Source organism: Parastagonospora nodorum (genome assembly GCF_000146915.1).
Source record: "Parastagonospora nodorum SN15 chromosome Unknown scaffold_16, whole genome shotgun sequence".
NCBI lineage: Eukaryota > Fungi > Ascomycota > Dothideomycetes > Pleosporales > Phaeosphaeriaceae > Parastagonospora > Parastagonospora nodorum.
Window position 1 is genome coordinate 331,945 of NW_001884564.1, and position 15,351 is coordinate 347,295.

The window sequence follows — 15,351 nt, forward strand, 5'->3', positions numbered from 1 at the left end:
GTCCGAGGGGCACTGCTTGCGACCACAGTAAGAACACTTTTGGTTGGCATAACCGCATCTTGTTGTCCGAGACATACGTTGTATGCCGAAGCTGCTCCTTGGTCGACCATGGAGCAGCCTGTATACACACAGCCTAGAGCCACTTCACCGAGTGACTCTCCATTATTACTATAACGAGAACAGAGACACTGAATATTTTCTTGACCAGAACATGCTACAGGGAACTTCTCGGCCAGCGAGGCCTGTACGCATGTCTGTGCACATGAAGGGACAGCCTGCTGAAGTACAGACGGAAGAGATGTTGATTTGGGAACGACAGTGGCCAGCGGAGAAGCTGCAATTAGGGTAGCAGAGGTAATGCATAGCCTTTTGAAATGGCTTAAAAGCATAGTTGTACAAAATCTGGGAGACCATAAGCTTCATCGTGCGGTGTAGTGCAGCTAGGTTCTACTCACTAGGAGATCTAGACATGAGGAAATTGTGACTAGTAGAAAAAGGCCGTCCAGCAGCAAAAGCGAACAAGGAAATTGAAGGAGATAACTCAAGGAAAATCGTAACGCATGCTCTGTCTCAAGAAGTCTTGTTAACGCATCAGAGGGAGTTTGGTGGGGGATGGTAGGCTGTCAATATGTATCAGTAACCTCTACACGCGCCGGGCCAAAGTTGTGCCTGGGCAACCGCTGCGGCGTCATAGTAGTGGCTTTACGGGATCTTCTGCATCCTTGGTAAGCGCTCGGAACAATTGAGAGCAGCGATTGATCGAAATGTTGGTGGTCGCAGCATGTCGTGATGCAGTGCTGCTATTTTGGGCGCCTCTATTTTGCGCCTTACCGAATCAGTCTGCGTAAGCGCCCAGCTCAACGCTGTACTTATATGGCAGCCTATGAATGGTTACTCGTCTCCTACTCTTCGCGCAGAGTATAGAAGCGAGCCTTGGCCTACGTTCATACAGCGTTAAACATTCGTGCGCTACCAGCCACTAGCAACATACAAAATGATGCTCCACGAGATTTGTTCAGTAGAAAACGCTGGCGTCTGCTCTGTTAGTCGCAATGGCTGCAGCCTGCCTTCATTGAACATTCAAGGAACAAGTCCCTGCCCAGTACTTTTTTTCTGGCCGCAATATGGATTGCGGTAAGATTCGTGGGGCCGTAACATAGAGAGTGCGAAATAGATGTTGGAGATTTGAAAATACAATGAGGAGTGGTAACAGTTTGAAGTTGGCTATTTTCGCGGGCAGTTCACCTACGGCGGACACTAAGATATTTCGTCGCTCTTCGGTTCGGAGTGTCAACCAGAGCTGCGGCGGAAAGTGAAGCACTGGCATCCGGTCCTCGCATGCGGACTGTTCGTCTCCATTTCCTGTGGTACATGTATACCCAAGAGCTCACGGATACAAACAGGTCGAAAGGACTGAGTCTTGAGAACTGGGTCCTGTCGTGGGTACCATGTCCACATGGGACATGACAGGCCAGCACAGATGCAGTGTTGTTGGCGACAGTATCGCAAAAGGGACCTGTGTCCGGGAGGCGCCGTTCCGATTCGGGGAAAGACTTCGGTGCTGAGTGGTGCAGGCACAGTCTGACTTACGGGAGTCTGCTGCTAAAAGTACACCTGTGACGTGGTCCATAGCCAAATTTCTGGGTGCATTTGAGGAGAGCATGGGTTCGGCAACATGTATTTGGCGTGCATAGCTCATGCGTTGTCCATTCTGGCGGCGCCCCTTTCTACCCACATTCACGTCAAGTCAGTGCTTCCACGTGTGTTCCACTGAACGGCAATCCCTGACAGATGCCGCGTACTGGGAACAGGAACGAAATAAAGCTGGAGATTAGTGTTGACGCTAACGGCGACGATGCGCACCGCAGAGTCAGGTACGTTTGTTTGTCCCTGAACTTAGTGAGGGTCTAATGCAGCCTTCTTCACTAATGATACGCAGAGGTGATCGCGCATTCGCGACGCATCGACGAAGCTACAAGGTCGTCATTTTGATGACAATCGAACAGGACGCAGATGCTCACAATTTGACATCTGCGCAGTGACAAGACGTTGAGTCGCTGGCCGCCCGCCAATTGAGTTGGGAAAGAGAGGCGAGCACAAGCAGAGGATTTAGCCTCGGAGGCGTCTCGATTGGACAGATGGCGCGATAGAAAATGAAGACGCGCAGTTTGGCGAGTATCGGATCGGTCTAGCGTCTATGCGGGTCGCCACCGTGATTGGTCGGGATACGTGAACGATGGCCGATGAAGCGATCAAGTCGCGATGCATTGAAGGTTCCGAAACCTTACGTCAGGTGGCCACAAGAACATGTCGACCAACGTCGAACAGCAGCAGACGTGTTTGAGCGGCGGACTGTGGATTGTCAATGTCAGACACGAGGGCGTGACTGCGATGATTGCGTGCACAGAATCGTTTCAAAGTCGCTGGGGGCCGTCCGCTGTGGGCCCGGCGCAAGGCGTCTCATTCGCCTAGTGTAATTAAGGTTCCTTAATGCTTCTAGAATGATTGCGAACCAGTCTCAGGCGGGACGGGAAGCGCATCTGGCGGTGTTGGACAGCGAGACCATGTCGAACAGGTGCAACTGCTTTCGGGGCGACGGCTGGGCCTGTGTGGTGCTCGAGTCTGTCGTGCTAGGAGGAGACGGACGAGCAAGCGGACCCTAGCGTGCAGGTGAAAGTGAGCAGCGAGCTGTAAGCCGTCGTCACGTGCAGGCCTGTGTGAACTGCGTCAGGCCAGCAGCAAGCCGTGCAGGGGAGCGTTCGCAGCGTGTCAAGGCAGGAGTCAACCGCGGCGAGTGATTTGTGAATTACAGGGCGCGGTCAGTCTGTCGCAGCGAACAGACAAGTGTCGGAAGGGTGGACGTGATGGTGCTACACGAGTGCACGGACGAGCCCCGAAGCTAATTCCCATGAAAGCGATGAGGGCGATGCTTTGGGTCAAGCGTCGTTCTCCTTTCGCAGCCATTCCAAAAGCCTCTTTTTGCCTGAGTCTCCGTTCTGCCTCTGCATTTCGCATCCACAACCAGCCTCTGCCGGCTTCAAACACTCAATCGCTGCTGTGCAACCTGACCTGCACTGCGTCCTTTCTTTGGTTGTGTTGTTGAGCATCTGCAAGTGACAGCCCCAGCCGCCTTCTCCACCCCCGACCGGCCTTGCAGCGTCCCTGAGACCCGTCCAAGCGAAGCGAGCCTCGCCGTCACTCGCCAGCCAGCCATCCCTTCACCCTCCACCACCACCACCCACCGACACATCCCTTCGCCGCAGCATCCTGCCACAGTGGTCGTCGTCGACGAAGAGCAGGTATTGTAACAGCAGGTGAGCCTCCTCCATGTCCTCGGTTGCGCCTTCCTTGTCGACAGTCGCACCTTCCTCACGTCCCCTGACAGCCAAGCATCCTTGACTTGTCTGGGCGACCAAGCACCTTCCTGGCTCGCCGTTTTCTCCCCGAAACCAAACCAACACCCGTCTGCACCTGACCGCGTCCCTTCGCACTGCATTGAGTTCGTTGTTGACTCGCCTCTCCAGATTTCCGCATTGGCCGGCCGCGACGGAATATATCTACGCACCTTTACACCTTATTAATCACACGGGACTCCGTCCACACTCGCCATCATGGGTTGCGGTATGAGCACAGAGGAGAAGGAGGGCAAGCAGCGAAATGAGGAGATTGAGAACCAGCTCAAGCGCGACAAGATGATGCAGCGCAATGAGATCAAGATGCTCCTGCTCGGTCAGTCACCTCGCCACTCGCATCCAGACGCGACATGCTAATACGCTGCAGGTGCCGGTGAATCTGGCAAGTCGACAATTCTCAAGCAGATGAAGCTCATCCACGAGGGCGGCTACTCGCGCGACGAGCGCGAGTCGTTCAAGGAGATCATCTTCAGCAACACGGTCCAGTCGATGCGCGTCATCCTCGAGGCCATGGAGTCGCTTGAGCTGCCCCTCGACGACCAGCGCGCCGAGTACCACGTCCAAACGATTTTCATGCAACCCGCACAGATCGAGGGCGACAGTCTGCCTCCGGAGGTCGGTAATGCCATCTCCGTGCTCTGGAAGGATGCCGGTGTGCAGCAGTGCTTCCAGCGCTCGCGCGAGTACCAGCTCAACGACTCGGCGAAATAGTGAGCCCTACACGACACAGATTTTGGATGACTTATATGCTGACAAACCTAGCTACTTCGACTCAATCGACCGCATTGCCGCCCCCGACTACATCCCCAATGACCAGGACGTCCTCCGATCGCGTGTCAAGACCACCGGTATCACCGAGACCACCTTCATCATCGGCGACCTCACATACCGCATGTTCGACGTCGGTGGTCAGCGTTCAGAACGAAAGAAGTGGATACACTGCTTCGAGAATGTCACAACCATCCTTTTCTTGGTCGCCATTTCCGAGTACGACCAGCTTCTGTTCGAGGACGAGACCGTCAACCGTATGCAGGAGGCCCTTACACTGTTCGACTCCATCTGCAACTCGAGATGGTTCGTCAAGACATCCATCATCCTGTTCTTGAACAAGATCGATCGTTTCAAGGAGAAGCTGCCCGTCAGCCCGATGAAGAACTATTTCCCCGACTACGAGGGTGGCCCAGATTACGCTGCGGCCTGCGACTACATTTTGAACCGATTTGTCTCGCTCAACCAGCACGAGACAAAGCAGATCTACACGCATTTCACCTGCGCCACCGACACCATGCAGATTCGATTCGTCATGGCAGCAGTAAACGGTATGTATTTCCAGATCCGGCTTCTTCTAAACACAGCTAACGCATTGCAGACATCATCATCCAGGAGAACTTGCGGTTATGCGGTCTGATATAATGAGAAGAGCTGCGAAGAAAATCGAACATTTCCACTTGGATCTTGTATTGCATGTCTTTCACGACGGCTCGTATATGATGTCGTCTATCAGGCGTTGTGGGCCTATAGCTTCAGCTTTCTTCCGCCGAGTGGCTTGCCTCAGCCCGGGATCGCTTCTCCTTTGATTGATACCCTGCGGGCGGGCTAGGGGCCAATCTACACACGAAGCGTAACAGGAAAGCCCGTTTTACACATGAAGACGGAGCAGATGGAAGCAAAGTGTGCGAGACATAGGAGGATTCTTATAAACTGGTTCTCTTTTTTGGGGGGGTTCATGGCTATAGTTTTGAGCGGTCTCTCCCCGCGGAACAAGCCCTCTGTTTTTGCTTGTTCAGCAGATTTTTGTTTCTTTAATACCATTCCCTTCCAAACGTATCTATTTTCTCTCTCAATGCCCTCAATTTCCTTCGTTGCCGATTCTTTCTCGGTTTGGCACTTTTGCTTTCTCAACAACCACAACGTGTAACCTGAACCGAACCCTGATACAAAGTCTGCGATATGTAGTAAATGAATAGCCCTGATTATAACAAAGCCAAGTCGAAAACAATGGCAAAGGTCGGTAAGTGCAGATGCATGCGATATCTCAATCGCAACCGTCCGGCTTCCCGACCCAGGGCTGCGGGACGTACCCACCACCAACAAATACGCAAGGGGAGAAGTTAGCTCGTGTGCTGCAAACGACATATCCCCCAACCTCTTTTCGGACGGCTCGCTTGCGTATGTCGGGGCTTATGCGAAGATTACTGAGCATCGTGCATATTGTTCGCCGCTGTCCTCGTAGGACGGACATACGTGCAACTCTGTACAAACAGTATTGTTTGGTCTTCGATGACGGGAGTCTGTGTTTAAGCCGAACATTCCGCCGTGTTCGAGGCGGGTCCTGTTGAGGCTTGATTATCAGGGCGTGGCTTGGCGGAGGATTGGGGTTTGTGTTCGCTCGGGTGCGTTTAAGCGAGGAGGGAGGGTGGCACAGGTGCGATCGGGTGTGAGATATATATAGCTTGTGTAAGACTCGATTTGGGGGAGGGTGGTGGGGTTTTGGAGGGGCTGGGTGAGGGTGGGGAGATGGTTTTGGAACGGGGTTGAGGAATGGGGGAATGGGGAGGGACTGGTATGTTTTGTACGGAGGTAGAGATGTTTTCATAGTTTGTGGATTTTGTGATTTGGCTTGTTGGTGCAAGTCAAATTTGTGGCTGCGAAAGGTGCCAGCAGTCCACTGTAGAATGTTTTATGATCCTGGTTTTGCGAGGAGAAATTCAGTATATAATATCAACCGAGTAGGAAAGTTTTTCTTTCCATCTTGTTCGCCCAATGCAGAGGGTGTTGACTATCTTTACGAAAAGTCGGTGGCTTCCATGTCCACAGCTTATTCTGCTTCGTTCTGAACTGCTTCCTATGTAACTGCTTCTTGTGTAACCGCAGCTTAGATGGGATGACAACCATCTCCTCGCTCCATTCATTGTGACATCCTATACGCTGGTCCCCAAATGACCTGAGAACAAGCAAAGAAGGTATTTGTATCATGTGCTGTCGAGTATCCCAAGCGAGCTCTGGTGTGAGAACTACACAAAGCAACGAGCCACATTTTTCGGGCTCCATCTTGGCGCGATTTACAGCTCATGGGTTTTGGACCACGGGACTATATGCTAGAATCCGTCATGTACGTCGTGATCTGAGACATTCCATGTGATAAACTCTAGTCCAAATTCCACTGCAATTGCGTTCATCTTCAGTAATGGTGACATTTTCGCCGTAATGCTATAGAACTGCTCGGTGGTGGTCTTGAGCAGTGACTCTAGTGGGTGCCATTGGTTGTTTTCAGAGACTTCAATCATGCCCTCATACGAATCCGGTTTCTGTCCAAAATGCTTTGATTCAACGGCTCCTTTCCAACCCAGAAAAGACCAACTGGTGAACTCCAACCGTCGAACCGCAGGACTCACATGGGCCCACAGAAGACTCGGGTACACGCAGGACGGTCGAAGGGGGCGTGTGCAGAAAGGTATCCCGAAGATATGTCTGAAGTCCGGATTGTGCTTTTCGAACATGCCCCAGATACCAGTGATAGCGTCTAAGGCATCCTTTTCGAAACTGAGATAGCGTGTCGAGTGTTGTTCAATGATGGCATGGGATTCCCCAGGGTCCCACCTGATGGGTGAAACCCAAGCATGAACATTGCCTCTAAGTTGGTGGAGACCGACAGAGTCAAGTAATCCTCGGGCCTCGTGACTAGCCTTATCATTTTGACCAACACATACCACCTGGGTGTCAGTGAAAAAAAGAAGTCGTTTCGACATGACGCCTTCCTGGAGCGTCCATCCTCAGGTCGCCCATATTGAGTCCGCGATTAAGTGAGAGCTCGTCGTTACCAGTAGAGAAATCTCAAAGGACCCAATCTTCATTGCCTTGCAAAACGGGCGTTGAACGCTCACACCAGGGAGACCATGGGTTTGATCCTTTCCAGCACAGGCGACAAGGGTTGCACTTGCTGTACCTGGGTTGCCATATCGGATGGATCATCCTGGTCAATACACTACACAGAGTGTTAACAGCAACTTGAAAGGCATGCCTAGAACACGCAAGCCGGCCAATCCAAAGGAATCTGTATCCCAGCATTTGTGTAGCCTTGAGACTGTCAGTATTAAGAGGTAGCTCGTTTGGCAACTCAGAAGATGCAAAATGTTTGTACGAGGCGGATGAACCCCATACGTAGGACAATGCAATATAGTCGCAGTTCTGAGGGGCAAGCTTAACATTTCGCTCATAGACGTCAATGACCCAGAATCGCTTGAGGGATCCTTGTGGCTGGGGGCTGCACGATAGGTGCTCCGCGTCACAGTTCGAGAGCCATCTCTGGATCACCCGGTAGTATGTGTTGGGCTGTCGCTGCTTGATATTATGCTCTTCAACTTCGTCCTCGTTGCATGTCACGACCTCCAGCTTGTCTTCTGCGAACCGACGTGAGTTGACATCGAAGATCGCCAGGGTCCCAATAACGTGAGGATACGCGATATGCCGAGAAGAGTAAAACAGAAACATGTTGTCTCGATATGGAAGCCATCTCAACAATATTCTCACCCTTGACTGAAAACCGTGAGACGCCACGGCGAATCGAACGAGGCGGCATATCTTGCAGCATGACGCTTCCCACTCTTCCAGTGACTGATCAATATCCAGTATGTCCTTGCCATCTACCATACGGGTCAATTCTTGGGGTACCTTTGAGCAACGTCTGCACACAATATCGTATTCGACATTGGGATCCAGCGCAGTCGGAGACTGCGGATTCGCGAGTTCTTTCCTATGTTGACCGTCTAAGGCTGAAGTCAGATAGCTGATTGATGACGGTATCCACAAATCCCAAAAAGGATATTCGAGATGGTATTATGGTATGTGAAGCAAAAAGCCTAGAATACTTGTCCGGTGGTGTTGCACGTTTGCAGTGATAAAATCCTGCTGGTTCCGAAGTGAGCAACTGAACAAATTATTATATTGCTATTGGTACAATGTGCTCCGGACGTATGAGATAGGTGAGACAGCCTTAGTTCGTTTTCAATCCGGAGAATGCTCTAGGGTATTGAACTCTAAACTTGACACACGGAATTGCTATTCCATATACGTTGGAAGAAGATGCGCACTACGCCCTCATCGCCCTGTCTACGCGGCAGATCCTCGTCGCCCATGTGCTGACTGAGAGTCGATTAAACGCCTCCCAGCAATTTTTCAGATTGAAATTTCGTCTGGTGGCAAGACAAGTACTGTCGGCATGATATCTCCTGCGCTGCCATTCTATCTATACGCAAAACCCCGAACTGCTGCGCTTGTTGTTGGAGCTGGTGTTCGAGTATCAAGAAGCCGGGCTGTACAAGGTATATGGAGAATTCGCTATGCATGATATCGGCCGGCAGTATCCGACTACGGTGGGATATGATGAGGTAAATATAAGCTTGGATGAGGTGATACCGGTAGACGAGAGCGCGAATATGATAATACTCGCATATGCTTACTTTACCTTCACTTGAGATGTCGAATACCTATCTTCGCACCACAAAACACTGCGCCAATGGGACGAGTATCTCATCAACAATCTGCCGTTTACGAAGTTCCAGCAGAGTACCGGTTCGTCCACATACAACTCCGTTTGTTCATGTTATTAATTCGTCCCGGTGTAGACGACTTCAGCACCCGCCTAGCCAACAACACAACCCTCGCCTTAAACGGCATCCTCGCACTCTCCACCCTCTCTTCCACCGCGCAAACCCTCTACCTACCCACTAACGCATCCCTCTACTCCACCACTTCCACCTCCCGTACGCCACCTGGTCCACCCACGCCCTCCACCCCTTGGCACACACATAACCCTCACATACCACCACCGCACCTCCTATACACTTCTATGCAACATCCTCCCCGCGCTCCTCCTCAATTTTTCCATCATACCAAGCGGACTGTACACACTGCTGCAGTCGGCCTTCTACCCCACGGTGTCGCAGCTGTATGGCGTTCCGCTGGACAGCAGACAGGCGTGGGCGGAGAGCGATTGGGAAATGTGTGCGGCGGCGTGTAGTGAGCCGAGGACGAGGCGGTTGTTTGTGAACGCATTGGCGAGGTGGGTGAATGAGACGAGTACGGATATGGCGCTGATGGATCATTATATGACGACGGGGGATGGGGGGTGTACATCTTGTGCGTCTGTTGTGGGCAGGCAGTTTGCGCTGGATAAGGCGCAGAAGATGCAGGTTGGGGGTGGAGCATGAAGGTATCAGGGAAGGAATTGCGAAATGAGAACATTCATTTACTTTTGGAACACTGATACATTACAAAAGCGACATGCGATGAGTTTTGCCTTTTTATCCTGTAATCGTAATGTACACTGTCTGACGGTCCAACCCCCAGACCAAAAATGATACTACAACCACATCAACCCCCTATAATTCCCAAACCTATATTTAGAAAGAGATCTAGCCCATGACCATGCCCTTGAGGCCGGCCATGTCGCCCTCCTTGGCGGCAATCTCAAAGTATCCGTAGATGATGGTGACGGCCAGGAGAATACCAGTTCCGCTACCCAGAGCGCCGAGGAGATCGCTACCAACGGACAGAGCACCAATGCACGCACCACCGAAAGCGGCGGCAGTGGGGATGACGCGCTTGAGCTCCTTGTACATGGACTCCTCACGGTGACCAGCCATAACGAGACCTTGTTCCTTGAGCTGCTTGGCAACATCGCGGGGAGAGGAGCCGGAGACCTCGATCCAGGTCTTGGAGAAGACGGCGCAGGCGACGAGCATGTATACGACGAAGACAGCGGTCTTGAGAGGGTCGGAGAGCGCCTCGGTGATGCTGAGAGGGGGAGACCTGAATCTATTAGTAAGGGGTTTGTGGACATGTGGATCAAAACGTACATGTAGTAAGCGACACCGGAGGTAGCGAAGAGCTGAGCAGATCCCTCCTTGGGCTCCCAGACACCGAAAAGACGGACGAGGAGGTTGTCAGAGAAGCGGCTGTAGAGCATCTGGCTGATCAAGAAGACGTTGGAGGACAGGGCAGATTGCAGCATGATGGGCATGTTGGAGGTGTAGAACAGGCGGACGGGGTATGAGCCACGGACACCACGCTGGCGGGCAGACTTGACGGGGATCTCGACACGGAAGCCCTGGAGGTAGATGACAGCGCCGAACACGATGACGGTGGAGATCAGGTTCATGACGTTGGGCAGGTTCTGGCGGTAGAAAGCCTCCTTGAGAGCGACCGTCTTGTTGGGCCAGGTGAAGAGCAGGTGGACAAGGGCAATGATGGCACCCTCGAACTCGGGTCCACGACCAGTGTTAATGGTGGTGGGAGAGAAGGCCTTCCACATGATGGACTCGCAGATGTTGGTGGCAATGAAGAGCGAGATACCGCTGCCGAGACCGTAGCCTTTCTGGAGGAGCTCGTCAAGAAGGATGACAATCAAACCGGCGATCATAAGCTGGATAACGAGGAGAACGCAGATACCGGCGCCCAGGTCAGAGGGCTGGCCGTAGAGACCGGAGATGACATAGACGACAGACTGGCCGAACGAGATGAGGATGGCGAGAAGTTTCTGGGCGGTCTGGTAGAGCTCGCGGTCGGACTTCAGGTCGAGGTTGACGTCGATAAGGTGGGTGCCAGCGAGGAGCTGGAAGACCATGCCGGAGGAGATGATTGGGGTGATACCCAGCTCCATCAGGGTTCCTCTGTTACTCGCCATCATCATACGCAGCCAGTAGAGCGGATCCGAAGTATCAGACGACACAATGCCGTACAGAGGCATCTGGCTCATCACCAGGAAGACGAGCAGCGTGAGACCAGTCCATACCAGGCGGTTGTTGAAGGGGACCTTGCTTTCTGGCAGCGAGATCTCAGGGACGAGGGGCACAAAGGGCTTGACGAGGTCGAGGAACCGTACTGCGCGCATCGATATTAGCCATGTCTTCTGTCCTCTGTGTAGCCGCGTGCTGCGTGCGGCGTTCGCGACTGCTCGCTGCGGCGCAATTGCGGGCCGGGGAGCAACTTACGGCCGCTCATGATTGCGAACTATGGCCCAGAAGGACTTGGGAAACAAAGAGAAGTGAAGAGGAAGTGGTTGCGACTGAACCTGTTGATGGATGAGAGTGAGAGGGGGTTGAGCCTCGATCTCGCAACGTGTCGACGCCAAATTGTTCGTCCGTGCGTGCGCGCTAGCATGGCGGCGGAGAGCTTCATCCCTGAGCTGCCGTCCTGCTTGCTGCAGAACAGAGGCCACGTCTTGCTTTTGTCGTGCCTTTGGAAGCTTCGTGAACGTTTCATCGCCCTTCTCTCACTCGGCTACAGCATTGCGACAGCCATCATGACACATTGCAGCAATTGATGAGCGACAAGCGACAAGCGACAAGCTACAGCGGCTTCCTAGCTGTATAGCAAAAGAGGAGATGGAACACGCGCAGACTCTGTCTCACACTTGTCTTCAAACTTCTTCAGTGATGCGACTCAGCCTGACCATGGAAAGTCGAACGAAGACGTGCGCTTCATAGCTACCGATGGTACATGCACGTCATCCTGAGCTTCTTCAGCAGCCTCATCTGAGCTTCCTTCGGATGACCAACATCAATTTTCTACGGTCTTGTTAGAATGAAAGAGATGGACGCGTATCTTCCTCGACTTTCGATCGTCACTTTTCCGATGTCGATATTCCGAAGGGCGTCGTGATGTTTTGGTGGTTGCCTTGATCTAGTACGACCATTGAGGAACATCTCGCATCTGCTGCAGCTGTCTCTCGCAATGGCGCATTATCGTACGGCTAAATAGCAGCACTTGTATGACAGCTTGACAGGTAACAAAACCATCACTCGCGTGGATATCGCGACTCCAATGCGAACATATCACATTGGCCGATAGCCTGCTTTAAGCGAATGCGAACGGCTTGGCGCTTGACCACTTCTGGAGGACCGTCGTCGTCAGCAACTGTATCGAGAATGCGAATTTAGCTTGACTTGCGAATGCGCACAAATGAATGGCATGGCCGCCTTATCGTTCTGCAGGAGAGCAGGCTGAGTCCTCCGCTGTGAGCATACTTAACGTAACCTCCAAGCTGTTTAGCTTTGGAATTGCATACTTCACTTTCTTGAGCAAGATTTCAGCAACCTCATCAGATATTTGATAGTAGCACTTACGACATCTTAGTTTCACTGATCAAAGTACACTCCAACACTTGAAGATGGCCAACCCCCCAAGCTCTCCCGAGTTTGACTGGAAGATGTACCGCTATACGCCAACCCTCATCGGAGCTATCATAGCTCTCATTGTCTTCCTCATCATGACTCTGCTGCACCTGTGGCAATTTCTGAGACTCCGACAACGCATTGTGATCTTTGTGATTATTGGCGCCTTGTGTCCGTCTTCACTGAACCACTCCTACTACAGATCCCGAGACTAATCTACATCAGGCGAGGTCGCTGGCTATGGGGCTCGAATTAGCTCGCACTTCGATAACGAAGCATGGGGATCGTTCATTACACAAGGCGTGTTCCTCCTCGTCGGCCCTCTCTTCTTCGCAGCCACGATATACATGATGCTTGGCCGAACCATCAGACTCGCGGGAGGAGAAGACGTCTCGTTCATCAAGCCGATGTGGTACACGCGCATCTTCGTTACTGCAGACGTGACAACCTTGATCATCCAAGGATTAGGTGCGTAGATTTTATACAAATTGGGTTCGAAGTAAGCTAACAGAGTCCAGGATCCAGCATCATGGGAACCATGCAACTCAAGCTCGCACTTGCCGGCGAGAAGATTGTTATCGCCGGTCTAGCTCTACAAGTCGCTACCTTCATCGTTTTCCTCGTCGCATCGATTGACTTCCACATCCGCATGAATCGCAAGACGCGCGGCTCCGCCAGTACAGATCCTAACATAGACTGGAAGAAGATGCTCTGGATTCTCTACAGCGTCAGCGCAATCATCTTGTTCCGATGCACATTCCGTCTCATTGAGTACGCGATGGGCAACGCGGCCTATCTCATCGCCCACGAGTGGACGCTCTATGCTTTTGACTCGGTGCCAATGTTCTTGGTGCTGGTGCTGTTGTTGGTGCTGCAGCCTTCGAAGTACGTGTCTGATCAGACTAAAAAGGTAGAGGAATCGAGGGGTAGCGAAGATGGCATTGCGCGAAATGCTTGACACTGCGTCGTATCATAAGGCTCGCAGCAGTGTCAGAGCTTATATCACATGATTTACTCGCTCAGTGCTTCACCATGCCTACCGTGCTTCAGAAGTATAGTGCCAGAGCTCGCTGCATTTTCCAGCGAAGTTGAGGGTGAGATGACGTAATGATTTCCTCGGGGCATCTCCATAATCGTGGTCACAGGATGCCAAGACGTCAACGGCGTGTTTATATGGCCGCATTGGTGGCCTTATCACGTGCGCACAACGTTAACGCGACTGACGACCATGAAGTCTGACAATACCCAAGTAAGCTCTTCGTCAAGTCAGTCGACATGGTGCGCCGAAGTCCTGGCTTCATAAGTAAGAAGCCTCATCGCAAGTCGAGAGGCGGATGCCTAACATGCAAGCGCAAGAAAGTGAAGGTACGCCACCACCAGATCACAAGCATGAATATGCAGTAACATGACTCAAGTGCGATGAAGCGCAGCCTGCCTGTGGATACTGTGCATTGAGACGACTGGACTGCGACTATCCCACTCCATATCCATCTCCACCAACCAGCAGCCCTTCTACTACTCACTCATCATCGCCTCCAACCCAAGAAATCGACTTCAACACAAACTTCCAGATCCTGCGCCACTTCCAACCCTCCATAATCACCGCGTCTGGCCCCCTCTCCCCCCTCGAACTCTCCCTCCTCCACCACTACCAAACAACAACATGGAAAACCTTCGTCGTCCGCGGCAACACAAATACGCACGCCATCCATCACACCCTCGTGCCTAAAATGAGCATCGCCCACCCACACCTACTCTACGCCATCCTGTCAATCTCCGCATCCCACCTCGCCGCCCTGCAACCGGCCTCCCACCTAACATCCACGGCCCTCCTATACCGCCAAAAAACCTACCAAACCTACGTGAAAGAACTCGCAGCCATCACGCCCGACAGCTACGAGGCGATTGTCACGACTGCATATTTTCTACTCACGCTCATCCCGCGTCCAGGTCCTGACACGCCCGACGAAGAGTGTCTGGAGTTCATGATGACGCTGCTTAAACTCAGCGAGGGGCTGCGCATACTCGTGACGCTGCGCTGGTCCCAAGGGATCGAGAAACTCGCGGTATATCCCTTGATATGTCGAGAATTGCGAAGTTTGCCGCCGGCGCCGGTTGTTGTGACGGAGGTGCAGGTGAGGCCCGGACCCGTGGGAAGTACGCCTGCGCATCCGAATCCCGCGGCGACGTACGACGAGTACGTACTGCCATTTGCAGCATCGGTCTTCTTGCCTCCACCGTTACTCGGGCTGTTGGAGAGTATTGTGAAGCCGGCGGATGGGGTGTTGGACGTTGATGCTAACACACTTATTCCCGTATTCCACGTACTCTCGCCGGTGTTTTTGTCGTTGTATTATTACCACCTGAACCCGGATTTCAACGTGCGGATAGTTGTCTTCACGTCGTTTCTCATGCCGGATTTCTTGGCGCTGGTTAAGGCGAGGGAGCCGAGGGCGTTGGTGCTGATGGCGTGGTTCTTTGTGATGTCGGATATGGTCCCGAATGGGTGGTGGGTGGGGAACAAGGTGGGCGTGGTGGCGCAGGCGTTGAGTAGGACGGTTAGGAAAGTTGGAAGTGAGAAGGTTATTGAAGCGTTGGAGGGAGCGGAGAGGGTTATTGATGTTCATCAGAGGGAGGGAAGGGAGAGGGCTGCGGAGAGTGTGTTTGATGGCTGGGAAGGTGTGAATTGGGATGAGGGGCCGAGGAGGGCGAGAGAGTGGGAAAAAGGGCTGGCGAATTTGACCAAGGGTTTTGATCTCTGCAAT

At 52.5% G+C, this 15,351-nt stretch overlaps 8 protein-coding genes across 8 annotated transcripts; 5 read left to right on the plus strand and 3 right to left on the minus strand.

Moving 5' to 3' along the window:
• Positions 1–1,675: 1,675 nt before the first annotated feature.
• On the plus strand, positions 1,676–2,042 carry SNOG_10085 (hypothetical protein; the record flags this gene model as incomplete). Its single annotated transcript, XM_001800315.1, has 3 exons — positions 1,676–1,746; positions 1,812–1,874; positions 1,940–2,042. 3 exons carry the CDS (start codon positions 1,676–1,678, stop codon positions 2,040–2,042), a joined length of 237 nt encoding a protein of 78 aa, XP_001800367.1.
• Positions 2,043–3,266: 1,224 nt separating this feature from the next.
• SNOG_10086 (G-alpha subunit) lies at positions 3,267–5,240 on the plus strand. Its single transcript, XM_001800316.1, has 5 exons — positions 3,267–3,314; positions 3,525–3,729; positions 3,781–4,123; positions 4,176–4,732; positions 4,783–5,240. Exons 2-5 carry the CDS (start codon positions 3,612–3,614, stop codon positions 4,824–4,826), a joined length of 1,062 nt encoding a protein of 353 aa, XP_001800368.1. The 5' UTR covers positions 3,267–3,314; positions 3,525–3,611; the 3' UTR covers positions 4,827–5,240.
• A 1,271-nt stretch (positions 5,241–6,511) lies between these two features.
• On the minus strand, positions 6,512–7,162 carry SNOG_10087 (hypothetical protein; the record flags this gene model as incomplete). The annotated part of the gene is made up of 2 exons (XM_001800317.1): positions 6,512–7,099; positions 7,124–7,162. 2 exons carry the CDS (start codon positions 7,160–7,162, stop codon positions 6,512–6,514), a joined length of 627 nt encoding a protein of 208 aa, XP_001800369.1.
• A 131-nt stretch (positions 7,163–7,293) lies between these two features.
• Positions 7,294–7,904, minus strand: SNOG_10088 (hypothetical protein; the record flags this gene model as incomplete). The annotated part of the gene is made up of 2 exons (XM_001800318.1): positions 7,294–7,398; positions 7,575–7,904. 2 exons carry the CDS (start codon positions 7,902–7,904, stop codon positions 7,294–7,296), a joined length of 435 nt encoding a protein of 144 aa, XP_001800370.1.
• Positions 7,905–8,752: 848 nt separating this feature from the next.
• Positions 8,753–9,622, plus strand: SNOG_10089 (hypothetical protein; the record flags this gene model as incomplete). Its single annotated transcript, XM_001800319.1, has 2 exons — positions 8,753–8,800; positions 9,332–9,622. 2 exons carry the CDS (start codon positions 8,753–8,755, stop codon positions 9,620–9,622), a joined length of 339 nt encoding a protein of 112 aa, XP_001800371.1.
• Positions 9,623–9,826: 204 nt separating this feature from the next.
• SNOG_10090 (hypothetical protein) lies at positions 9,827–11,304 on the minus strand (the record flags this gene model as incomplete). The annotated part of the gene is made up of 2 exons (XM_001800320.1): positions 9,827–10,223; positions 10,271–11,304. The coding sequence occupies 2 exons, from the start codon at positions 11,302–11,304 to the stop codon at positions 9,827–9,829; spliced, it is 1,431 nt and encodes a 476-aa protein (XP_001800372.1).
• Positions 11,305–12,582: 1,278 nt separating this feature from the next.
• Positions 12,583–13,544, plus strand: SNOG_10091 (hypothetical protein; the record flags this gene model as incomplete). The annotated part of the gene is made up of 3 exons (XM_001800321.1): positions 12,583–12,757; positions 12,812–13,054; positions 13,105–13,544. 3 exons carry the CDS (start codon positions 12,583–12,585, stop codon positions 13,542–13,544), a joined length of 858 nt encoding a protein of 285 aa, XP_001800373.1.
• Positions 13,545–13,861: 317 nt separating this feature from the next.
• SNOG_10092 (hypothetical protein) lies at positions 13,862–15,341 on the plus strand (the record flags this gene model as incomplete). The annotated part of the gene is given in 3 exon segments (XM_001800322.1): positions 13,862–13,951; positions 14,158–15,265; positions 15,283–15,341. 3 exon segments carry the CDS (start codon positions 13,862–13,864, stop codon positions 15,339–15,341), a joined length of 1,257 nt encoding a protein of 418 aa, XP_001800374.1.
• Positions 15,342–15,351: the final 10 nt, after the last annotated feature.

Bases quoted from the DNA above. Each gene is read 5' to 3' on its own strand.
- SNOG_10086 (XM_001800316.1), top strand. From the start codon at position 3,612: ATGGGTTGCGGTATGAGCACAGAGGAGAAGGAGGGCAAGCAGCGAAAT. The intron at 4,124-4,175 runs GTGAGCCCTACA...TGACAAACCTAG, and splicing joins CTCAACGACTCGGCGAAATA to CTACTTCGACTCAATCGACC. The intron at 4,733-4,782 runs GTATGTATTTCC...AACGCATTGCAG, and splicing joins CGTCATGGCAGCAGTAAACG to ACATCATCATCCAGGAGAAC.